Source organism: Hyaena hyaena, unplaced genomic scaffold (assembly GCF_003009895.1).
Source record: "Hyaena hyaena isolate Hyena2069 unplaced genomic scaffold, ASM300989v1 scaffold_385, whole genome shotgun sequence".
Lineage (NCBI taxonomy): Eukaryota > Metazoa > Chordata > Mammalia > Carnivora > Hyaenidae > Hyaena > Hyaena hyaena.
In genome coordinates this window covers 1,142,481-1,166,664 of record NW_024081022.1, presented here as the reverse complement: position 1 = coordinate 1,166,664, position 24,184 = coordinate 1,142,481, and the positions used below count along the sequence as shown (strand labels likewise).

The window sequence follows — 24,184 nt, the reverse complement described above, 5'->3', positions numbered from 1 at the left end:
CGGGCTCCCCTGGCTCTCAGCCCCTCCTCTGCTCGGAGGAGGGAAGACCTGCCTGGATGAGGAAATCGTCTAGATCACATGTGATCTGTAGTACTGATAATGTTATAATCAGGTATGACTCGTTCGGGGAGAATCTAAGATTCCCCCCACCCCCGTTGTTGAATCAGTTATTATTACCCGGATGCCCTCACCTCCTCCGGGCCCATACTTTGGGGTGCAGGATGGGGCACAGGAAGATGGCACTTCCCTGCCCTTGGGTCTGTGGAGATGTTTAGGACAGCACTGGCTATGGGGTGCCGTTCCCCCAAGCTGCCCCCGCCCCTCGGCCTCCTAGCACCCCCCCACCCCCCGTCCCCCCCCCCCAGCACGTCAGGGGGACGGTGCTCACGGAGCCGTGCAGATGTTCGGGGGACGGCAGAGGTGGGAGGAGGGTTGGGGAACATAAAAGACTCGATCCACAGCTGTCTGCTTTTAATTATAATTATCCCCTTTCGCTTCCTTTCTGGCTAATGAGGGGGGGGATTCGATCTTTCTCTCCCTTTTCTCCCCCTCCCTCCTTTCCCTGGAATTGAGGGGTGGAGTGAGTTCAGGGTCCTCCTCCCCTCCCCCCCCCCCCCCCCCCCCCCCCCCCCCCCCCCCCCCCCCCCCGCTTACTGGGAGAAAGGCAGACCCCAGAGGGTGGGGATAGTGCGAAGAGATTTGCGGGAACAAAGGGACGACAGGTTTGGATTGCTGGACACGTCCCTGGGCTGGAGACCTCCTCCACCCCACCGGCACCCCCCCGCCGGCCCCCCAGCCCCCTAGACAAGGAACTCAATGTCTTCCAGCCGGTGAGAAAGGAGCGAAAGGGAGCCCAGGCCTAGAGGGAAGGAGGAGGGAAGGGGTGGGGAGCTGGGGGCGCAAAATTAGTCTCAAAGGATCTTTATTTCTGAGCTAGTGAAGCAGATGTAATCAAGGGGAGAGCAAAATAATCATCATGGGAGGAATGGGGGAGGGGGCTAGGGCTGGAGTGGGGGGCAGTCTGGCCTTCCCCCACCCGCCCGGTCTCCCTGCTCCGGGTGCGGAAGGAAGGCCTGACCTAAGCCCTCGGAATCCCGCCTTCAGAGCTTAGGGACGCGGGCCGGAAGGTGGCTGGGAAGGCACCGGGCAGGAGAGCGGCCCCCGCCCGCCCGGCCAGGGGAGGCGGGGGTCCGGGGGACACTGAAAGCAGTGGGGGATGGTGAGAGAGGGGAGCGGGCAGGGACTCGAGTGGCCTCCAGGTCTGTGGGACAAAAGTTGGAGGGAGATTTGTGTATGAGAGAGGAGGGGAGGGGGTCTTGGGGAAGGGGGGGTTTTGACAATGAACTTGAGACAAACTTCATTAGCATGCAGGCCTGCTGTCTGTCACGTCGAGCTCAGACTGAGTTCCCAGGCCGGCCGGGGAGAGTGGGAGGGAGGGAGGGAGGGGCGGGGTGGGGGTGACAGAGAAGACTCGGCCATTGTGGCATCCTGGGCTCCCCCCGCCTCCGCGTCCAGCAGATATTGGGACCCCAGCCCTGGAAACCAGCCCTCGAGTGGCTCTCCCTCCTCTGAGAACAAGATAATTTATCTCCCACTTTGAGTCTGTGGTCCCACCCCTCCCGTCTCCCCGTCTAGACTTCCGAGAGGGCGCTGCCCTTCGCCGCCCCCCGCCCTGCTCCCCCTCCCTCAGCCCCCAAGTGTCACTTTGTCCTTCACAACGAAGATGTGGACTTGTGATTCATCCAGCTGACGGGGACGGGGTTGGGGGCCACCCTGAAACGGCCAAGTGTCCTTCTGCCATCTCTCCGCACCCCCCAACCCGGCTCCCTCTCAGTCCGAAGGTCAGTTCGACCTGGCGGGAGACAGGGGCCCTCGCGCTCCTGTCCCAGCCTGTCTCTCGCTTCCTTTGGGGATGAGGGTGGCCTTGAGGAACAATAGCTTCCCTCACCCCTTCTTCCTGCCTCAGGTTAGAAAAGGCAGCGGGAGGAGGTGGGGACAGGCGAGCCCACAAAGACCCCTTCCCACACCGGCCCGGGAGCGGGAGCGGAGCGGAGGGGGCTTCCTCCGGGCGGCTGTCATTTTGGTGGTTGTGGTCTCTCCAGACAGGGGCAGCACCCCCTCTTTGCTGCCTTCCAGGGAGAGCAGCAAGAGAAAGAAAGAGCGAGGCGAGCGGAATTCCTGAATGGACAGACCGATGCTACGTCACCGGCCGCGTCCCCGCGCCACAGGAGGCTGGGAGCCGCGAGAGAGGCAGTCGGCGGGCGGCAGGGACCGCCGAGCCGGCTCTCCTCCTCCCAGAAGCTGGGTGAGTGGCCGTCAGCGAGCGTCCTTGCTGCCCCGGCCGGTCGTCTGGGCTGGGGTGGGGCGGGGGGGTCCCCTACGATCAGTCGGGGCGCCCTACCTGGCCCCCTGGCTGATGGAAGCGGCTGCGATAATCAGAGAAAGGGAAGCTGATGAAAGATTTAAGGGGGGGCCAAAAGGGGTGGGTCAGGTGCGTGGAGGGGGGAGGGGGGTTGGCAGAGGGGGGTGTCTCCCCTCCCTCGGGTCGGGGCGCCCAAGGCGGCGAGCGGAGCCGAGGCAGCCGCCAGAGCGCCTCCGGGCCCCCTCCTTCCGCGAGCCCTGGCGGCGGCGGCGACGGAGACATTCACCAAGTTTGTCAATGGGATTCAGGGGGCTTCAGGGTCACGGTGCTACTGATCCTATTAATCAGCCCCTCCCTCTCGCCACCAGACGGCCAACATCTTAATGCTGGGACCAGAGCGGGGGCCGGAGGGAGACTAGCGGGGATGGGAGGGGAGAGCAAAGTGGTTCTGTATCTGGACTCCTGACCTTCTTTCCTTTCCTGGCTCTGGTCCGCCCTCCAGACATCGGCTCTTAGGAAGTGACCGAGTCTGAGGGTTCGGGGAGTGGGGGAGGGGGCAAGGAGGGGAAGGAGCCACGTTCCCACACAGGTGGAGACCAGAATTAGGGAAAAAAAGCCAAAAGCATTTTGTAGGATTTAAATTAACTTAGTTCCCCCTCGTCCCTGCTTTTCCCCAGAGCTGGCAGGCGGGACAGGGGTCGGGGGGCTTGAAGGCCGTGGGCGTCGGGGCAGGACCCCTACTCCGCCGTCTCCAGCCCCATCTGAGGCTGGTCCTTAATTTCTTGTGTTTTTTTTTTTTTTTTTTTTTTTAAGAAGGGCCAGAGGATATAGAGAAGGCACAAGTCTCACTCGTGTCCCCGCCCACATGGGCGTTCTGGGAGACGGGCTGGGACCACCATGGGGCAGGGGGGGCCGGAGGAGGCCCCCAGACTCTTTCTGGTCCCCCAGAGGCCAGGTTTCTGGGAGAAGCTGAGGCCATGGGTCACCAGACACACACGTTCCATACCCCCCAGGCTCAGACCTCGTTGCCGTGTTCCGCCCCCCCCCATCCTATGCATGTTTTGGGAGGGGTGCAGGGCAGGGTTCAGCAGGGAGAGGCGCACGCGGGGACCCCACGACTCTGTCTGGTGAGGGTGGAAGGAGCCAGAGGCCGCCAGCTGTGTCTGCGTCCATTTTCTAGGGAGTGTGCACGGCATGCTGTGGAGGAGGGCCGGCCCCTCGTTGGCGGGAGGAGCATTTCAGGGGAAACGTCCCTTTATGCAGGGGTGGGCAGGCAGGGCTGAGGCTTGGGGTCGAGGGGGCGTTCGTGGGGCGGGGGGGGGTGCATTCCAAGCACTCTTGGAGGTCAGGCTTATTCCTACCTCCCAGCCCTCCTTTTTATGATTTCCTCTGCATTAAGGTAGATTAGCTTCCTGATCAAAAAAAGAAGGTGGGGTAGTTGTGGAATTGAGTTTGAGGCAGAAGGATTCACCACCTTACCCCCCCCCCCCCGCGCACACACACGTGCACACACGCACACGCAAATACTTCCCTTAGTGTTCGAGGAGCTGGGTCGCCCGTGTCATTCCCCTAAATAAAAATTTAGCCTGAAAGCAAAATACTGGGCTGGGGAGACTGGGTTCCATTACTCAACATTAAAATGAGAGCAAGCTGCTTTGTATTCTCACCTCCCGCGCCTGTGAGCCAGAGGGGAGAGGAGGCCACGGCTCTGCTCCTGCGGGTGGGAGGAGCCTGAGAGAGCTCGGCCCGTATTGGAAGGGCAGCGCACTTTACAGGTTGTAATGCCGTTGGATCTGGACGTACAAAACAGGGGCTTGCCCCCGGATCTTGCCTCCTGTCCTGAGCAGCAGGGGCTGTGAGGAGAGAGTGTCCCCGGGCAAGGGGCTCTGGCTGCCCAGGGCCCTGCCCTCCTGCGCATCTAGGCTTTTCTCTCCCAGCTGCCACCCCGTGCTGCGTGGAGGGCTGGTGCGCCCCGGGCTGGACCCGGGAGGAGGGGGGGAGGGGGGAGGGGGCAGGGAGAGTGGGGCCAGGACGGGGAGAGCTAGAGCCACTCCAGCACCATAACCTGCGCATCCTCCTCCTTGACAGGCTGGGCATCCAGGAAGCGGCGGCCTCGGTCCCGTGTCATCCTGTCACCGTGGGCGGCCACCTTGGCTTTTAGGGTATTTATTTTCTTATTTGTTGCTTTCAGTGGTGGAGGGGGGGCTGGCCCTGTGTCGTCTCTGGGGAAGAGTTCTCCCACCTCTTCACGGCTCTCTGCCCTGTCCCGCGTCCGGCGTGCGGGCCCTGACTTTGCTTCCCTCTGATGGCAGTTAAGACCCGTGGAGCCATGGACGGTGGGAATGGAGCGAGGGACTCAGGGGCCCCCTGCGCCCAGTCCTCGAGGCGGGGGGGGGGGGAGGGAGGAGAGCACTGGGGGTTCGGGGACTCTTCCCCTGGTCTCAGAGGCTCCGGAGGGCACACACAGGTGGCAGCGGGGGACCGGGGAGGTGCAGAGGCGTGTGTACCTGGGTGACAGAGGCGAGGAAGGAGAACCGTGCGTGCTGTGGGGAGTGGGGATCCCGGCAGCAGCCGCGAGAGGGTCCGGCCAAGCGCCGGGAAGCATCCAGCTCCCGCTGGTGCTGGGAGTGCCAAGGGCCCTCCGGGTGTTTGTCTCAGTGCACAGGTTTCTGAGTGTGTGTGCATGTGCGTGTGTGCGCGTGCACGCGCGCGCGTGTGTGTGTGTGCGCAGCCTCGGCGTCCTGACACACCCGCGCTTTTGCCCCTCAAGGAGACCATTTGCTGATGTGCTGATGGCGGACCCTCTGCCATCTCTGTCACCTGGTCCTCAGCTCTCCCGCGCCGCGGGGCTCTGGGCCCCACACAGCCTGTGGGTTTAAGGGACAACGGGGGGTGGGGGGGTCATTGCTCAGAGACAAATTCTCAGGCTGGCCTCTCACAGGAGAGAAAGGCTGTCTTGGGGGGAAGGGAAGGGCAGCAGCCGCAGGGACGAAATCTTCCAGATTCTGTCCCCAAGCCCTCGAGCCTCCTCTGCCTGCGTGGAGGGAGACAGATTTGTTTCCCCCGGAGCAGCGGCATTTCCAAAGCCGATTCTTGCTTTTCCGAGTCGCTGTCCCACAGACAATGCAAACATTCTGTGGCAAGAGAATGACGGTGACGGTGCTCATCATAATGATGCACTTAGAAGGCAGAAATAAATACCTGAACCCACCTCCTCCAACGGCCGCTTTCATCTGCGTCCTTAAAGCAAATTCATCTGATCACCGAAACAAAGACAAAACAGGCTGTTTATTTAATTACCTGACTCTGTCAAGAGAGTGGCTTAATGCCAGAATGGGTTCTGGACCCAAATTATAAAAATCTGTCCAAAACCTGCACCCAGAAGGGCCCAATTCAGGCCATGTTTTCCTCTTCTACGTGGGCTTTCCAGGCGCAGACAATGGGTGGGCATCGGGGCCGTGGCGATGGGGGTGGGGACGGGCACTGGCAAAGACCACGGGCTCCAAGCTAACTGAGACACTTCCAGACTCAGATCAACACCAGGGACTGGGGGGGCTCTCTCCGCAGCACCCCGGAATCTCGCTGGAAGGGCCGCGGGTGGGGTGTGAGGCCGTGGCTCTGGAGAACACGGAGCGTGGTGGAGGTGCTCTGGGCTCTGGTGGAGGCCTTTCTGGGGAGGCTGAGGCTGGCAGGCCAAGCAAAGGGGGCCCTAAGGACCCCTTCTCGCCCTGGCAGCAGCCTCTCTCAGGCCTGCTGCGTCGACCGAGATAGGGAGATAGCGGAACTGCTGAATAGTGACTAACGCACTCGCCACGGTCGCTACACCTCTCCCCTGCCCTCGCACGTGGACCCCGCTCACTCGGGACGCACATTCTGGCAAAGCTCTCCCTCTGCACCTGTACCGGGTGAGTGAGAGCAAACCCAGACGTGCAGACGCACCCACAGGTCCACGCACGGGTGCCCAGCCTGTTTCAGGGGCGGTCAGATCCCTGTGAATGTGTGTGGTGTGGCTTCCGGCCTTGAGGGCGGTCTGTTTGCCCCCCTCCAAGTAGTTTCCTTTTGGAAGCTGGAGTCCGGGGGCTGGGTGTGCAAACCGAGCCCAGCTAAGGCGCCGGTGGGGAGTTCGGAGAATTCGGTACTTCTGTCTCGCCTTGCAGCTCCGTCCCCCTGGGAATGGGGCCGGAGGGGACCCCTGTCCCCTCCACCCCTGAGCGGGAGCCCCGGGAGTTCGAGTCTGCCCAGACAACACCAAGCAGAAAATTGCTTCCTCAGGAATCTGGACAGAGAGGGTGACCCCAACTGAAACTAACCTCCATCTTTTGTGGGGGCTCCTTAAATGTGGATGCCTGTCTGGGCGGAGGCGCCTCTGTAGAACCTGGAACCACAGCAAGAGGCAGACTCATTATGTAGCTTTTTGGGGGGAGATTTGGAAATGTACCCATTTCTTCCCAGACCTCACTTTTTCAGAAGGTCCAGCTGAGTCTGATTTTGGCCAATGGAGGCGGGGGTGGGGCGTCCCCATGGGTCAAAGAAACCTCTCTGTGTATAGTGGTGGCTGACCGAGAAGGAAGATTCACGACGATTCCCGCTCCCGCTCCCCGTGGTGCTGGCGTCTCCAGGGTGAGGGCTGGTGGGGTTAAGCCTGGGCCCACTGAGGGGAGGGAGCCCGGCTGGCTGGCACTTAGCGGGGTAGCCAGCTCTTTCCCACGTGCGGGCCCAGCCTCCCAGGCACTGGGTGAGGGGTGTAGGGGGCCGATCGCCTAAGGGGCTTTTAAAGGATCTTGCAGGGAGGGTGGGGGGCCGATGGGGAAATATCTGTAAGGGAGGTTGGTGTGTGTGTGGAGAAGCGTAGGCCCTGGGAGGGTGACTGGAATGTCTAGAGGGTATTGGGTATCTTATAAGGGGGTGTGAGGTCGTGTATCTAGAAATAGTTGGGGAGGTCTGTAGGCAGGAAGCTGGAAGGCTGCGGGGGGCCTGGTTTGGACCGTGCGTTTAAGGAGCGTGTCTAGCAGCCTGCCGGTAGGTAGGTCTATCTGTGAGAGTGTTAGGGGACGGTCCCACTTTTCTGCAACTGAACTGGGACGACAGACACCCTGGGGCCTGCCCCCCCCCATGCTCCATTCTGAGTTCTAGGGGCACCTGGGAGGGTCAGGCAGAGAGAAAGTAGACAGTGGACATTTTGTCTCTTTTCTTCTCCCTCCCCCCAGCCCGCTGTTGGCTGCTGTGCTCCCAGGTCTGAGAGGGTAAAGAATTGATGCCGTGGAAGCTTCTAGAAAGCCTTTCCTTTAGGTAAGGGTCCTGAGACCCTCGTGGAGGCTGACAGAGGGGGGAGAAAAGCTGTGCCAAGCACAGCCCTGAGAATGCGGAGGCTGGGGAGATCAGGCTGTCTGCTGCAGCTCCAGACTGCCCCTCGGGTGGGGAAACTCAGGCCCCTGGCCTTTATCTGTTTTACCTGTTTCTAATTGCTCCCCACCTCTCAGTCGCGTAGCGATTATTCAGACTTTCTCCAATCTTTGAGGGGTGCATAAAATGAAACCCATTGGCCATTGGCTTGCCTCTAACCAAGGTGAATAGTTTTTCAGGCTGGGCTTTGTCCTCTGTGCAGAGCGGCGAGGCCCTGGAGCCGATAAAACAGTCTGGCCGGGCCTGCGGGGGAGACCCCAGGTCCCCCGATGGCACCTCTGTTGGCATAGTGTTCAGGATCGCGGCTGATAGGCATCGGCCCTTATTAAGGAGACACACTGGCTCTAGGTATCTATGTCGTAGGATTTTTTTTTTAGAAAAGGGCCGAGAGCAGGGTGGTTGGAGGGGTGGGGCGGGGAATTCGCAGAGCGCACCCCGCCAGGGACCCAGGCTCTCTCCGAGAGCACCGCCAGGCTGGGAGAATCCAGATTATTCCCCCTGCTGGGCGGTGCGCGCTGCCCCGGGCTGGGTCGCTGCATTATCTGATTCTCTGGGCCAGATGAGGAGCGAGGTCAGGGAAGCCCGGAACTTCAAGCCCCAGCTCTCCACGCACCCCGAGCGGAGCCGAGGTGGGGGCGCAGGGCTCGCCGTTGGAGGCTCCCCAGGAGGGGGGAGGGAGAGGAGGCGGTGGCCAGGGCCTGCTCCGTGGCTGAATCAGGTGCGCCCAGGTTAACGCCGGCTGGGGTCCCCCAGCCTCCAGCACTCGGAGCTTGGGTGCAGCGAGCAGGTTCAAGGGATATTCCCGTTTCTGCACAACGGAGAGGAAGGCCCCGTCTCGCTCAGACCCCGCCTCTCCCAGCAGGAGTCCCTAGCTAACTTCCAGAACCTGTCCCTCTTCCCTCACTGTTTTGGGTTGAAAACCACCAAGAGACGTTCCCGCCCGTCCTAAGGGTTAGGATCCCAGTCTGGAAGGGATCAGAACACAGGCACAAAGAATATCCTGGGCAGAGGCGGCAGGTGGGGGTGGAATCTCCAGTTTTCTGGTTCTTTTTAATATTTCACCGATCTCCTTCCCCGTCTCTGCCCCCCGCGCCGCGACCCGGTGCAGTGTATCTAGGGCCCAAGTGGAGAATGTGGGGCCCCGAAGAGAGTGAGGATGGGGATCCCAACCACAAACGGCAGTGGGTGGGAGGCGGCAGGCGGGTCTGGGGTGGGCGAGGCCGCCGGAGGCTGGGAATCGGCACCCCGAGGTAGTAGCTCCCCCCCACCCCGTTCTGGGGGGAGGGGCGCCCCACTTGCGCGCTCCAGCTCTTCCGAGGCAGGAGAGGGGCGGGGCGGCGGGGAGACGAGGCGGTGACGTCAGACTCGGCGGAGCCAATCGGAGGCTGGTCTGCGGAGGGAGCGTGAAAGGATGAATGAAAAGTCCGGAGCCGGAGCGCGCCGGGGCCAGAGCAGCGGCCGCCGCGGAGGCGGGAGCCGGGGAGGCGAGGCCCGCGAGGCGCTGCTGGCCACGGCTCCGCGGAGGCCGAGGTTCGGGGGGCGCCTGCGCCCCGGCGCCCGAGGAGCCCTGGCGCCTCCGACCCAGGCCGCGGCTCTCCGTGGCGGGGGCGCGCCGGGAAGACGGCGCGGGAGACCTCGATGGGCGCCCTGGGCTCCATGTAAGTGGCCTGGCCGGCGCGGGGCGGCAGGTGGGCGAGCGCCGGCGTCCGGCGAGCCTGCGCGTCCGCCCCGGGGCCGGCCGAGCCCCGCACCCTCCTCTGGGCTGCCTGCCGGGACCTCCGTGACGACTCCCGTCCTCGATCGGAATCCCTGCCAAGCCCAGGGAACCTCCCGCCTCGGGCCCCCGGCCATTTTCACAGCCTTGGGGGCTTTGAGGACCTCTTTGTACAAAGCCGTTTGGCTGGGGGTCCGGTGGGGTCCAGTGGGGCCTGGGACTCCGCTCACCTGCCCCTCCTGGGTGGGGTCTGCCCTTTCCTCCTCTCCCCAAGGCGCGCTTGGGGGGCTTCGGGGCGCCCCCCCCCCCCGCACCAGCCTGCCTGCCTCCCGGTTGCCGGGATTTCCTTCCCCTGCCGGGACGCTGCCTGGGTTTCCCCCACGATCCGCTGTTCGCCCCACGGTTCAGCGGGCATCCGGGTTCCAGCCCTTGGCGAGCTGGGGGTCCCCGCGCTCCCACGCAGAGGCTCGGGCTGTGGGGCGCGCCCTGCAGCCTCCAAAGGAGGGCGGCGGGGACCCCGTGGGCTGGCCGAGGCCTCCGCCGCGGCCCCTGCGGTCTTCCCTGGTGGCGCGGAAGCCCGCGAGCCCCTCTTCCTGCGGAACGACCCGCGGACTCCCGCTCTGGTTCTGACGGGGAGCGAGAAACCCGGCGTTCGAGGCTTCGGGGTCCGGGGGCGCCCCCCCCCGGCCTCCACACCCCCCGCGGCCGCGTCCTTCCCACGCCCTTTTCGGCGTCTGTGGTGTCTGTGTCCTGTACTCGGGGGTCCCTTTCCGTCGTGGGCTCCGTTTCTCTCTCCGCCCCCACCTGCACCCCTCTGCCCTCTCCCACCTCCACCGGCTGGCGTCCAGGGGGCGGCGGCGGCGGCGGCGGCGGCCGGGAGGCTGCGTGGAAGAGGCGGCGGCAGCAGCAGCCAGGAGGCGGGGTTGGTTGTTATCTTTGGTTATCTAGCTGTATGAGTGGTGTGGAGTCTTCATAAAGCTAGATAACCGAAAGTAAAAATAACCCCATGCACTGCGCAGACGGCCCCGGGAAAGCTGGCCGCACGGGCGGGCGGGGGAGGCCTGAACGAGGGGCTGGGGGCGCGAGGACCCCCGGGCCGCGCGGGCGAGAGGAGGAACCGGTGGCCCGCGGGCCTCAAGACCGCACCCCAGCCCCGGGCCGCACCGAGGCGCCGCCCCATCTCACGTTGCCAGGTGCTCTGGGGGGAAGGCAAGAAAGGGGCGGGGTGGTTGCTCAGGCCGGGCCTCGCCTGCGGGCTGCCAGTGGGTCCTGCGGGGGGGGAAGCCGCTCCCAGACAGAGATCTGTGGAAATCTGGTCGCGGGGTTATTTGGGACAGTGCCTGGGGCTCGGCGCCCAGGCCTCTCCGGTCGCGCTGGCGATCCACAGCTCTTGCTGGGGTGGGAGGCTTTGGGGGAGCGCCCCGCCTCCTCCTCTCAAGGAGAAAAGGAAAGAGCAGGGTCTTCTTTGCTTAAATCGGTTCCTTGAAGCCACATGCGTGTACCCGGCTGGGCTGGGAGCCGAGAACCCCCGAGGTGGACACCAGGGGAGCGAGAACGGGGGTACGCGGGGCCTGCGTTCTGGGGCAGTGGAGGGCAGACGATTTCTCAGCTCCCTCGATTCCTGGATTCTGTACTCTTTCCGACCCAGGACCTGAGTCTGGTGTCTTGAAGAGCTCCTCATGCCAGCATTGTCTTCGCTGACCAAATGGGTTGAGTTGGGGTCTTTCCGGACACCCCAGCCTCCCACCCAATCCTCGCTCTCTCCAAGAGCAAATGACCTGGAGGAGCTCAAACACAAAGGAATTTGTAGCTTAGTATTTATGCTGCCCGGAGAAAGCAAAGAATTAGAGAGATTAATCAGGGCCTTTCCTAAAAGAATCCATTTCTCTGGCCTGACCTAAATATCTTAAGCAAAAGGGTTTCGGTGCAGTCGGGGAGAGAGCAGTCTAGAGTGACTTGGTAGAATAAAAGTGAACGATCTAGAAGTGGCCTGGCTGCACTTACTTCCTCTCCCCATTCCACCCCTCGCTACCTGGCCCCCCAGAACGCAGGGCGACTGGACAAAACGACCTTGTACGGAGTCCAGTTCCCCATGTAAATTTACAATTTCCTCCAGGAACTGATAGCTGGGAGAGTAAGATTCAATTATATATTATGTGGGAGAAATCTTGGGGAATCCAAACTAAAACAGGCTTCAGAGAGCCTGGAGCAGTTTTCTTCCTTTCAGAGGTTTGGAGGAAGGAGATTCGCCGCCTCTGGCTTTTTCAGCTGCTTGGAATTTGGTGTTTGGGGAGGGAGGGGGGCAGTGGAGACAGAGAGCGGGTTCAGGCAGGGACTGAGAGTCCCGAACACCACACCACACCTCCGGTAACAGCCTCTGTCTACGAGCCTCTCTTTGATCCTCAGACACTGTAAAGTAGCTGTCGCTAACCCCATTTTACAGATGAGGAATCATAGACCCCAGTCCATTGCTAATGTCGCCCTCCGTGGTTTCAAACCCAGGGGAAAGACTAGAAGGTAAGGTGAGGAAGAGAAAGACAGGTGCTTTTTTTCTTTTTAACTCTTCATGCAGCTGGTAGGAAACGCGTGTTTGGGATCTGCTGAGACTCATTCACATAAGACTTCGCACTTCTGTTCTAACCACAGTGGGTGTATATTGTAATCATGGGGCCCCATTAGCACATCTGACCACAGGGTCCCTGAGGGAGGACAGAGGCCTGTGGAAGCTGGTGGGTGGAGGGCTCACGCCCTACAGGACAAGAACCTCCTCCAGGGAGAGGGGACGAAGGCCAGGAGGGGTGTGGGGGTGAGTGTGTGCTGCCCTACGTGCACACGTGGTGGTGTGCGTGGCCGTGTGGGCGGGGCTGCGGGAGAGCGGTGGGTGGCTGCGCTGGGGGCCGTGTTTCTCATGCGGGTGAGAAACTGGGTGAGCTGCTGGGAGGCTGGTTGTGTGTGATCCGCGGGGGCAGGAGGCTTGGCCGTCAGATCGGGGCAGCCCGGCTACACAGAGGTTTGAGTCCACCGGAGGAAGACACTCCGGGATCCGGGAGGCTTTGTGAAATGCAGACATCATGAGTCCTGCTCGCCCCCCCAGCCTCTATAGCGGACAGCACCTCCTCCAGCTGAGCCTCCAGGAGCACTGATGGAGCGGGGGGTGCAGGGGGCTGGCTTGAAAGGGGCTCGCAAGGGCCTCACCAGTTCCCAGTTAGCAAATTTCTTTCTGGGTATCATCACACTTCTGTCTGTTTCCATGAGTTTTTAGTTTTATTCTTCAGATCTCGCAATGTCCACCCATTCCTACTGGGACCCAAGTTCTAGGCTGGTTTCTTTACCCAATTCCGTCCCCTGCCCTCATTCCAATGCCCTCCTATTGAATTCTGAGTCCCGGGGTTCAAAGGCAATCTTCTGCCAAATATCTGGTTCAAGTTTTACATTAGCACTAACACCCTCACGTGGGTCGATTTTTCCCCAGTTCGGGGCATGGAAAGGTCTCGCCAGGCACAAGCATTGTCACCATCAGCAAGCCTGGGGAGGGTCAGGAAAGAGCGTGTGTGACTGGATGGGGGTCTGTGCCTCTGTGTGTCCCTCACCAGCTGCGACAACTCTGAGCCTCAGTGGGATGTTCATATAATGGGGAGAAGAAGGTGTGTGCTCAGGATTGTTACGTGGAGCAAACAAGGGATTGTATGTAAAAGATCTTGTCATATGTTACGATACGCACGCGCAGAGAGTAATTCTCCAGGAACAGAAGGGTTAAAGGCCACGGTTTGGAGCAAGGATTTGAAAGCGTCTGGTTGATCTCAGGATGTAAACGGGGCACTTGGTATGTTCTTGCCTGAGGATTTCACATCACTTAAACTTGAGGAAGTTCCTCCTTTTCCAGCTTCGGAGTCGAGGAGGGGCTCCTGGGGACCTGGGGAGGCAGTGTCTGAAGCATGGCGGGAGGAGGAACAGCCTTCCAGAAGCCTGTTAAGAGGCTGGAGTCCACAAGGGCAGAAGGGCCATCCTGTTTTCTGTTCTTCACGGATCTTACCACCTACCGGTAGAGTACTTACAATCGGTAAACTGAGTTGTGGAGATAGAGAAATGTGGCATGACTAAGATGACTCCAAGTATATTCCATTAAGTTTCCAGAGGGACTAAAAACACGGTTTATTACGTTTAAGGACTAGTTAGGTAGTGGGTAGAACTAACCAACCAAAGAGAGACCTGACTACCTGCCTATAGACTTTCCTCAGCACTGAGCAACTTGAAGAAGAGGTGTGTTTTCTCTCCTCTTTTCTCCCAGCCCCTACTCTTCCCCCACCTGCCGAGTCAATTCCCAAGGCTAGAAACCCACCGAGGAAGCCTCAGCCCCTCTACGTTCTTCTGGGTCTGGAAGTCCTTCTTGTAGGCTGCAATTCCCAAGGTTTGGGAATTGGAATATTCTGATATTTATATTTCTTCACCACCTTCCCACCCCAGTGCTCTGGGGTCAGACTGGCCTTTCCACCTTCCTTCCTTCGATAGTGAGACCTCAGAGATCGTGGCGGGTTGTGGCGCTAGCTCATCCAGAGGCAGGGTGTGCCCGCTTCCCTACCGGATAAATGAATTTAGGTTAATGCTTTCAAATCATTGGAGGGAAAGAGTAGACAAAACCATGGAAAACATTCCTGGAGCTTTGAGGAAAATGAGAAGCAGGGTTATGGAAGGTAGAGGTGCGCAGGTGCGTATTCAGACGGGAGAGAGATGGGAGAAAGAGGGGAACCCTTCGTTGCCACCCAGGCTCTCCCAAGGCTCAGAGTGACACCCCCCTCCTCCTGCCCTAATCCCCCCATTAAGGCTGCTCTGAGTTTGTTATGACAGCGGCTGAAGGCAGCTGAATTGCTGTTTGCTGTGTCTGCTAATTGGACTGAAGGGTTGGAATCTGGACACTGAAAGAGACCATTGTTGCTGTTTACCTTCGACAGCTGCCTCCCTGGGGACCTTCTGGGTGAAGGGGAGCAGCATGCCCTCAGGGTCATTGCACCCATGCCCTGCCTCCGCACGAGGGACTGGGGTGGGGAGACGGTTCATCTCATTGCCGCACCTCATTGGGATGGCTTGAGCTTCCACAACACGAAAGAGAGGCACCCAACACCTGAGTCGGTCTCCAATCCAGATCAGGCCCGGGGCCACCAGGAGTTCCCAGGAGATGCTTTCCTTCCCTATGTATTCCCTTCCTCTTCAGGGGCCCTGGTCTCGCCTCTTCCTCCAGCTGATCAGGTTTAACCCCTGTACTCTTTCTTATGTGCTTTCTTCCAGGCCAGTGATTCTCAACTAGGTGATGCACTAAAACCACTTGGGGAGCGTTTAAAAACAATATTGATGTTGGGGTCCAGCCCCAGGCCAATGAAATCAGAGTATCTGGGAATGAGGCCTAGACATTGGTATCACTTAAAAGTTCTCTCAGTGTTTTGAATGTGCAGCTAGGGTTAAGAGACACTGATGTAGGCTTACGTCTCCGCCCTGGGGGACAGACAGACACACACATGTGCACACATACACAGGCCCTTTCATGCCTTCCTTACCTTTCCTCTCGAGCTCTTGATGGTTATAATACTATTGAGCAGATTGTGTATCTTCACTTGTGCATCGTTCTCATCCTTATTTCTAAAGTCCTTGTAGGAACCTTAGAATTTAGGATGGAATGTGGAGGTCTGTACCCTGTGAACTACCTCAACCCGAGCTCTTCCCCAAGAGCAGGAACTATGGCTGTATCTCCCTGTGCATTTCCAAATAGGATCCAGATGGAGACTGAGTTAATCTATGACTCTAAGTCATTAGGGATGAAGGGGTGTGAGGTTCAGAGTTGCAGTGCCTCTCGGGCCCCTCCTCTCCCAAAGTAGCATTGGCAGTTTGGAGGTCTTCCCAGAGGAGAAGCTTTCCTCAGGGGCATCTGTCCCCTTGCTTACTGTTTCCCAATGTTTCTGCTTTTCTTCTCTTCCTTTTAGCTTCTCACCTGGGGCGGGTGGGTGCCTGTCGCCCTCCCGCCCGCTTTCCGCCACTCCTGGGCCAGAGCCGCGTCCAGCACCACGGACAGCTCCGGGCGGTGAGTAGACGGCTTGCAGCCCCCCTTTGGGAGGGGTCGGAGGGGTCTGCTCTCTGTCTCCAGATTTTGTAATCTGTGGGGACTGCTTGCAGGCAGCCGTGGAGTCGCAGGAAGAGGAAAAGGCTGAGGGCAGTTGGCATTCCATTTTCAGGGAATCTTTGGGTTTGTCCTCTTCGGGGCGTCTGAACTGAACGGTGTGGGGGGTGGGGTGCAGCTGCAGCCGCCGCAAGGATGAGAGTTCGATCTCGATCTCGGGAGGGACGTGCCCTAAGCTCACGTAAGGTCAAGCAGAGCTGGAAGGAGCCTTCGCCCTAGATCCCTCATTTTACAGACCCCGAGAGAGTGGAAGAGTTCTGCCCAAGGTCACTCGGCCGGGGGCCGGAAATGCCGAGAGGCAGCCCCCTGAAGTCCTGCGTGGCCCTGCCCGCTGTGTCTGACGTGTCCTGCAGGAACTCCCCTGCCTGACTCAGGTGGAGCTGGCCTAATGCGGTGGGGCGGGCTCACAGGTTGTCCTCGCACGGAAAGGGACAGAACGCGTGTCTGGGCACGTGCGTGTCCACGCAAGCCAGGAAGAGGCAGGAGCAACTGCTGTCTGTCGGAGGTTTGCAGGGAGGCCTCAGAAAGAAGCACAGGGAAGGCATGCCTCGCAGGAGCTGGCAGGCCCACGGGAGAGAAGGGGGCAGCCATCTGCCAGGGCGCAGAGGCCAGCGGATGGCCACAAGGAGTCTCCAGAGGCCAGCAAGAGTCACGCAACCTGGACCGGGGCCTGGGAAAGGCCCTTCTGTGTGCCCAGGCCTGCTCCCCCAACACCGGGAGCCCAGAAACAAAGGGGCCATTCTCTCTAGGATGTGATGCCGCCATCTCCGGCTGGCAGTGCCAGGTGGTGGGGGCATCAGGGGGTGTCAATCTATTATCCCCCCCTTAACTCTTAGGTCCTCTGGGGCTGGATGTTGGGGAGGTGGGTGTTCCATGCTATGTTGCCATGGCAACCACCCCAACCCCCACCTTCCAAAGCACAAAGAGAGACAGCTTTCACCCCCCACCCCCAGGAAGAACCTGGGTCTGGTTGGGAATCTTCCCTTGGGAATCCTCCTTTCTGAATCACAAGCCTTGGCATGCATGAGCATCAACCTCTTTTCAGCACTGGAGCCGCACAGGCAGGGAGGCTGGCGCACCAGAGGCTCTGGGAAGGTTGTGCGAGGGAGCAGGAGTCCCTTGTACTTAACCCTCTCTGCCCTCGAGCTCTCCTGCCCGTCACCTACAGCCGAGGCCATCCTCAGCCTTCTCAGCTGAAGTGCCCGGGCCTTGACCTTCAGCTCTTTCCCAGAGGCGAGGGACACCCTGGTACCGCCGGCCAGCCTCCAGGCTGTGGGAACGGGAGAAGAGGAGGGGGTCATTCCTGCCACCCTCCATCTGCACCCTCCGCCATTACTCATTAGGCATTCTGCCCCCTCCTTCCGCTCGTTAAGCCTGATTTGCATACATTTGCATAATACAACTCATTTGCATTCCAGGAGGCTCATGGTAGGAGCCAGGAAAAAAGGGGAGGGGGTTGGAGGAGAGAGAAAAGGGGAGAGATTTTGTTTTCATCAAAGTGTGCGTGGGGGGGGGGGCGGTGGCAGGAAGAGAACAGAAATAAAAACTCACACTACTTTCTTTCTTCCCTTCTGCCGTCCCTCCCTGAGCTGGACTCAGATGCCAAAGAGAGATGCCAAGGGGCCGGCTCTTCTGTCCTTTTTTGTCTTGCTTCCTCCGGCCTTGGCTCCCCAGCCTGGCCCCCCACCTTGTTGGGCTCGGGCTTCAGAAAGACAGAGGCAGGGGTACAGGCAATGCTGTGGGAACGGAAGCGAGGGAGAGCGAAGCCGCCATGTTAGGCAGCTGGTGCCCCTAAGATGGCGGCCCCTGACAGGTGGATGGTCGTGGCGGGGGCTGAGGCCCCCGGAGCCCAGGAAGGACTTGCTGGCTGGCCGGGAACATGGCTGAGCCTCCCTGCTGGAGGGACTGAGGAAGGGAGGGAGGGAAGGCGGGAGGGAAGAGGCATGGCAGCCCCAGAGGAGAGAGAGCCTGGCGTAGGGGCAGGGCTGGAGGGGCCTCCCGTCCACTCACAGACCCTGTGAGCACCCGGTGGTCAGAGGACTTGATGGAGGAGCTGATGGACTGGGGGTGATGCACAAAGACTGGCGGGCGGGGGGGGCGGGGGGGGTCAGAACTGGGAGTCTCAGCAGGAGGAGGGGGAGGGGAGGGGGTGGGCAGGCGGGACCTCTGCCAGTTTGAGGGCCTCTCTGGGGCCTGGAGAGGCTGCTGTGTACTTGAGGCAAATCTCATTCCCTGCTCAGCCTGGCAGTCTGGCTTCCATCATCACGGCTCTCGAAGCTGCGCCCGGAAGACCACCCACAGCCCCACCACGGGCCTGCCACCCACCCCCCACCTCCGCCCCGGTGACCTCTATAGAACATTCCCTGGGGGCCCCGGTCCTGCCTTCTCCTGTGGCCTCTGGCTCTCCTGGTACATCCTCGCTCATGCGTCCTGGGTTCTGCTCATTCAGTCCCCCAGGTCCTCAGTCGTGAGTGCTCCCCAGGGTTCCGTGGCCCTGCCACGTGCATCACGTCAGCCATCGTGGGTTCTAGGCTTCTGGAAGTCCGCCCACTTCCCTAGCCCTGGCCTCTCTGAACCCCAGGTCTGTCCCCTCCCTGCTCTGAGTGCTCCTGCCCTTAGCTTCCGGGGCAGAGGCTGGAGGGGTGGCCCTGTCGGGTGCTGCCCTGGCCCCAGCAGCAAGGCGTCCGGGAACACTCCCGTGCTTCTGGCTTTCATGGTGGCCCAGAAGCTGGCCTCCTTCCAAGATTGCAAGGGGCCCCTCCCCAGATGCGGCCCAGGGTCCCGGCGCTCACTGGCTCAGCCTGCCGCCCCCTCCGCCAGTGGTGTCACCAAACTGCTGGGCCCTCGGGTCACACCGGGTTGCACCGGGAGCAGGCCCTCCCCCTCCGCATCACTCACACGAGGATGGTCCCTTCTCCCTGTGTCGTGCCTCTCACACCCACACCTCCCTTTCCCTTAGCTCCTGGCCCCGTGGCTCGTTCCGTCAGCAGGCGTGTGCGGGGCGAAGGCAGAGCTGGGGCGCAGGGCTGCTCCGTGGTCAGCAGTCTGGCGGCGAAGGCAGACAGGAGCCACGGGACACTGGGAAGCCTGTTGCCCCGAAGGCCTGAGCCAGGCCCTGGGGAGCATGGGGCTGGGCAGGCAGGGAGGGTCTCCAGGAGGGGCCGAGGGGCAAGTGGTAAGACAGACGGATGAAAGTGAGGACAGGTGAGCAGGGGGTTGTCAAGTCCAAGGTCTGAGGAAGTGGGTGGTGGAGAGGGGCCAGCTGCTGGGAAGGCAGGGAGGAAGGAGCAGGCTGGGCTGGGGACTGGGGTGTGGGTCACAGGGACTCTGGGCCGTCACAGGGACTTGGCCGGGAGGAGGTGGGCACAGAGGCAGAGGCTGGTCATTGAGAGCCTCGTGTGCCCAGCAGGGAGGCTGGATTTGACGGGGTGCTTAGCTGACAGCCTCAGATATGCGGGGTACAGGGTGTTGGGGGGGCGAGCAGCGCGGCCCCTCCCAGGAGGGACGAGGATGAGGCATCCAGCTGTCTGCTCAGCCCAGTGCCCAGCCAGACGCTTCCCCGGCTCCTGGTTAGTTCTGCAAATGAGGGACCAGCGGAGAGGCCTGGGAGCCCCCAGGAAGGCCTCTGCCCCTCCCCCAGACTCACCCCACCATCCACATGCGTGCCCCCTTGCATAGGGGTGGGCCTGTGGGAGCTCTCTGGGAGCAGCACGGGTGCCCCGAGGGCAGCTGGGGACTGAAGAGCAGGGAGGGGCTCAGCCCTGGAAAGTCCCTAGGGGAGGGGGTGCGGGCAGGGGTGTGGGCGATCAGGCTGAGGGACCCTTCGTGTAGGTGGTGGGAGGCTGGAGAGGCATCTGACGAGCTCCTGCTGGCCTCCGGGGCAGGGGAGGGGGGTGCCGGCCCCTGCCCCTCCCCCAGGCCCAGACTCTGCACAAAGGCTTCTCTGTGAGTGGCCATGGAAGTGGCCTTGTCAGGTGAGGAGGCTTAGCTCCCAGGGCCCACTAGGGGTGGGTGGAAGGGGGGTGGAGGAGGGGAGGGCTGAGGGGTAACCTCAGGCTTTAACCAGATCCGGGAAGGAAATGGAGAGGCTGAGCCTGGCCAGGGCCTCGCAGTGAGGCGGTGCCCAAGCCTTCCCGGGACAGGCCCCCCTCCATGGTGCGGTCAGGCCCCACAGGCTGCCCGCCTTCTTCCTGGCTGTAACCCCCACCCTCCCAGGCCCTCTAGCCTCCCTTCCCACCGTTGCATGCTGCTCCCCAGCTCCTGCACAGAGCTCCCCGCTCGGGGAGGGTGGAGAGAAGCCAGGGCCAAAAAAGAGGCGCGAGGCTGCCTTAGGCTCACACCCAGTCTCGACCTCCCTGGGGAAGGTTTCTCTCCTTGCCTGACCGGAGTGCTGCTCACCGTTAACGAGCAGTGTGGACAGACCTCCTCCCCCGCCCCTGACGCCTTGTTACGCACGCTGTTCCTGTAATAGATGCTTGGGTCTGGGCGCCGGGGCAGAATGACAGCGGCTCTGTGTCAGTCTGCAGGCTGCTCACAGATTTGGTAGCAGGGCTCCGTCCACACGACGACGGACAGCAGAAGGAGATTTTGGTTGTTGACTCTGAATCGGACAGGCTGGTCAGGACACGAACCATGGCTCCCCGCCCCTGCTAGCTAGGTGACCTTGAGCAAGTCACTTACTGTCTTCGGATCCTAACTTCCTTCCACAACTACCCCAAGGGGTCAGTTGGGTCAGCATGAATGAGGGTAAGGCTATGTGCAGATGGCCGGTGCTAATTCTAGAGGGACGCAGAGTTAGAGGCGCCATTGAGGTGGGGACAGTTGGGGAGGGCTTCCATGGCTTGGAAATGAGGGCACAGATCGCCGGGGGGGGGAGCATGCGGGCGGGAGGGGGACTCAGTGCAGTCCATGACGCAGGCCTGTCTGAGAAGCAGGCGAGCGTCTGGGTGGACACCGTTCTCAGGAAGAACTTCCCGAGGGGCTGGAGTGAGGGTGGGGTGAGGTTCCCCCGCAGCGCCCCAGCCCTGCTTGCTCCCCGCAACCCGCATCTCATGGCGCTCCAGAGGGCGCGCTGGCCGGACACTGTGACCCTCCAGTCAATGAGTCCAAAGTGGCCCCCGAGCCCTGCTTCCCAGTTCTCTTTCAGGCCCCCGATCTTAGGCCATCAGCGTTGCCAGGAGTGAGCTAAATTCAGACTTAACTGAGGTCCCTCAGCCTCTGGGCTGGGGGGTCTTTGGGAAACAGGGACTTTTGTCTTGAAGCGGTCATTCCTTGACGTTCAAGCTGGAGCCGGGAGGAAGGAGGGCTTGGGCGTCCTCCCGCACTGATGCCAGGGTAGCCTCCAGGCCTGCAGGGAAGGGCCAGGCTGAGGCTGGCACATGGAGGGAGAGCCCTGGGCACAGGGCATGAGCCTCGCCCGGCCAGGGCTGCCTTCTGCCGGGTTTGTCCATCTGGCACCAGCTGGCTTTCCAGTGCTGCCCCCGCAGCCAACCGAACTCCTTCTGCTGCTGTTGCCATAGCAATCGGCTGCCATCTTGTTCTCAGGGCACTACCCCCTACCTGGATCTTCCCAGGGGGCTCCTGGAGGATGCGACACAGGTTTCCAGCGGTGTCCCTTCCTCCTGCCAGCCATCCAATAAAAATAGCCACGGCAGAGGCCAACTATGTGTGAGGCTCTGTGCTGAGTACTCCCCGGGTGTCAGTGAATACGGCCCAGAGCGCATTCATGTGAGCAGTTTAAAAGGCTCCCACCCAGTCTCTCATTTCTGTGACAGACCCTTCCTCTCTCCAACCAGGAGGCACCGTCGTCTGGCTTCTCCTGTCTTGCGAGGTCCCTCCCAGGTCTAACCGACACCCGTCCCGCTGAAGTTCCAGTTCTCCGACCCTGGGCTTGACATGGCCGATGGGGGAGGTAAGGAGCAGACTGCCACCTGCTTTAGTCACTTTGTGGGGCTTCTCGGACTCCAGGGAGGTGGCCTAGGGAAACACACATTAGCTTCGTGAGGTCCGAGTGCCCCTTAAAGACCTGGGGACACAAGTGTGCCATCTTTTGTTTAGAGGGGCACCTGGCTGGCCCAGTCGGGAGAGCATGCGACTCTTGATCTCACAGTCATGAGTTCAAGCCCCACATTGGGTGTGGAGTCTACGTACAATAAAAAATAAGTAAGTAAGTAAGTAAATAAATAAATAAATAAATGAAATCTTGTTTAGCTAAGGGGAGTCATTGTCACAAGATGCTTTGAGATGCCCCATCCTTGCCCCCGTCCCCACCCAAAGAGAAAAGCAAGAGCCAGAGGCCATTGGAAAGGGATAGTCTCTCAGGCCCTCGGCAGGGGGAGTCCCCGAGGAAGGCAGGCTCCCCGCTTCTGCCCCTGGAGAGGTTGCAGCAGGGTCCCTGAGAGGTCCTGAGATGGTGAGAATTCCCTCCCTCTGGAGCTCCAGCAGAAGGCAGAGAATGGTCACCTTGACCTAGCGGGGCTTCGCTAAGGGGCACGGAGCAGGGGCCAGCTTTGCTGAGGGAATCTCCAATGAGGGGCAGATGGAGAGAGAAAGGAGGCCATTCTCAACTGAGGCAGGGTGGGCTGGCAGGGAGGGGCCGGGGATAATTTATGATATCATTGTTTCCCCGCCCCTCTCCGAGGCCCCCCTTCCCAGCCCCCTGCCCCTGTACTGTTGCTAGGAGATGCCGGGTACTCGGTCTGGGCTGGGAGGGCGGAGCATGCAGACACGGCTCCATCTGGACTCCTCCTCCCCCGCTGCTGGGGAGGGCCTGCTCTGAGCTGCACCCCCCCTGCCCAGGCCCCACCCTACACCTTCTCTCCTGCCTTCCCCCAAATCCAGCCAGCCTGGGGCTGTGGAGGTCCTGGGCAGCCTGAGGATTGGGGCAAGGAATGGAGCCGTGAGCGGCAGAGGGGAAGGCAGGGGGGACTCAGCTGGGGTGCTGAGGAGCGGCCGGCTCACCTCAGGGCCTCTGGTCAGCCCCGGTCAGGACAAGGGCCAGGGGAGGTCGGAGGCCTTGAGGAGCCCAAATTCGAGGGAGACCAAGTCTTTCCCTATAGGGAGCTACCGGTACTGGGTGAGGCAGGCCCCATCCACACCCCTCCATGGTACCGCCCCAGTCAAGGTTGGGGGCCTGTGAAGCTCATGTTCAGGGGTGGGGGGCGGCAGGGGTGGAGCTAGGCCAGGCAGGGAGGGAAGGCCGGACCTTCTGATCTGAGACTCAGGCCGGGGCGGGAGAGGGGCGCTGCGGCCACAGCTGTGCTCCTGACGCAGATTTCCGTGCGGCCCCCGCTCGTCTTCCCTCCTAGGTGCTGAGGCTCCTAGGGTCCCCCCACCCCAGGAAGGAAGGAGCTGACCTCGATTCCACACCCACCTGCTCACGCGAGCCCTCTCTTAGCCACATTCTTCGTCAATCTGCTGACAGGCCAGGGGAGATTCTGTCCCCCGCTTTGCAAAGCTGCAGTCAGGGCCCCACAGGGGACGCGTGAGTCACCCAGTCACGGGGCTGGTAAGTTGGGCCTCAGATGGGGGCCTGGTGGGTCCCCTGCAGAGACTGCCTCCCTCGTCTGTGGCTCTGGCAGTGACCGAGGGGCGGGGTCCCCCGGTGGGAAGCCGGAGGATGCTAAGGCTGTCCTGTGGGTGAGGCCAGGATTGGAGAAGAGGCCACCCAAACCTTCCCAGGTTGGTCCCCACCTGATGCCAAGTCCCCAGGGCCCTTACCTCTTCCCTGCTCGGGATCTGGGTGCCTCGGCCCGCCACGGCCCTAGGCAGCGCTCCTGGAAGACCCGCCTGGTCTCGCCCTCCCCAGCTCCCCGCCTTTCTGGTGGAGGGGAGCCCGAGGGCCACTGGACACTTTCCCGGGAATTCTGTCCCCTGCCTCCTGCTAAGGTCTCCATCCAAAGAAAACCTTTTCCCCCCTTGATGTTTTTTTTTCTTTTCAGACCAAAGAGAAGGACCTATTTCACCCAGCTGGCATGGGTTCCCTCTGAGAAGCCCTCCTGGATTGAATGAAGGACACGAGGCTAAACTCTAGCAAGTTGACTGGCTGCTCCAGGAAGCCCCCGGGCAGGACAGAAGGGGCAAGACCGTGTCTCCAGCCTGGGCTGCCTGTGGCACCTGGAGCCGCCTGGGAGAGGACTTCGTATAACCTTTGCTCCTGCGGCCACGGCTGTCCGCCCCGGCCCGTCCCAGTCCCCGTGCCGTCCCAGCTGGGAGTCCCCTGAGACGGCGCCCCACCTCAGATCTAATAAAGACCCCTGAATGCTGAGCCAGTCCTGGTGGTAGTGATGTGCCTGAGCAGGGCTGGGAGGGGAGGGCTCCCTTGGAGAGACCCTCGCTGGGGAGCCCCATTGCAGCAGGAGCCTCACGAAGACAGAACTCCCACCTGGGGGCGGGGGGGAGGGTAAAGACTTCCTCTGCTCCTTCTGCGTCTCCCAGCCGTCCCAAGGCTCCTGGCGGTGGCAGCCAGGCTCTGGTCAGTCCCAGCTCAGCGTGATGGCCAGATGCTGCCAGCATCATAGTTTGAGCCCTGGAATTAAAA

At 61.1% G+C, this 24,184-nt stretch overlaps 1 protein-coding gene across 4 annotated transcripts; it reads left to right on the top strand.

The window, feature by feature from the left end:
* The first annotated feature begins 1,732 nt into the window (after positions 1-1,732).
* Positions 1,733-23,915, top strand: LOC120244727. 4 transcript variants are annotated; one of them, XM_039251455.1, is made up of 8 exons: positions 1,733-1,841; positions 2,103-2,305; positions 4,451-4,524; positions 15,452-15,549; positions 17,886-18,054; positions 18,605-18,726; positions 21,441-21,556; positions 23,586-23,915. In XM_039251455.1, the coding sequence occupies exons 2-7, from the start codon at positions 2,183-2,185 to the stop codon at positions 21,509-21,511; spliced, it is 657 nt and encodes a 218-aa protein (XP_039107386.1). In that variant the 5' UTR covers positions 1,733-1,841; positions 2,103-2,182; the 3' UTR covers positions 21,512-21,556; positions 23,586-23,915. The 4 variants fall into 4 exon arrangements, 3 of the variants coding, with proteins under 3 accessions (XP_039107386.1, XP_039107387.1, XP_039107388.1); XM_039251457.1 differs by lacking the exons at positions 1,733-1,841; positions 2,103-2,305 and adding exons at positions 4,168-4,327; positions 13,363-13,521; XM_039251456.1 differs by lacking the exons at positions 1,733-1,841; positions 17,886-18,054 and adding an exon at positions 1,907-1,966 and having other exon boundaries at positions 2,137-2,305.
* Positions 23,916-24,184: the final 269 nt, after the last annotated feature.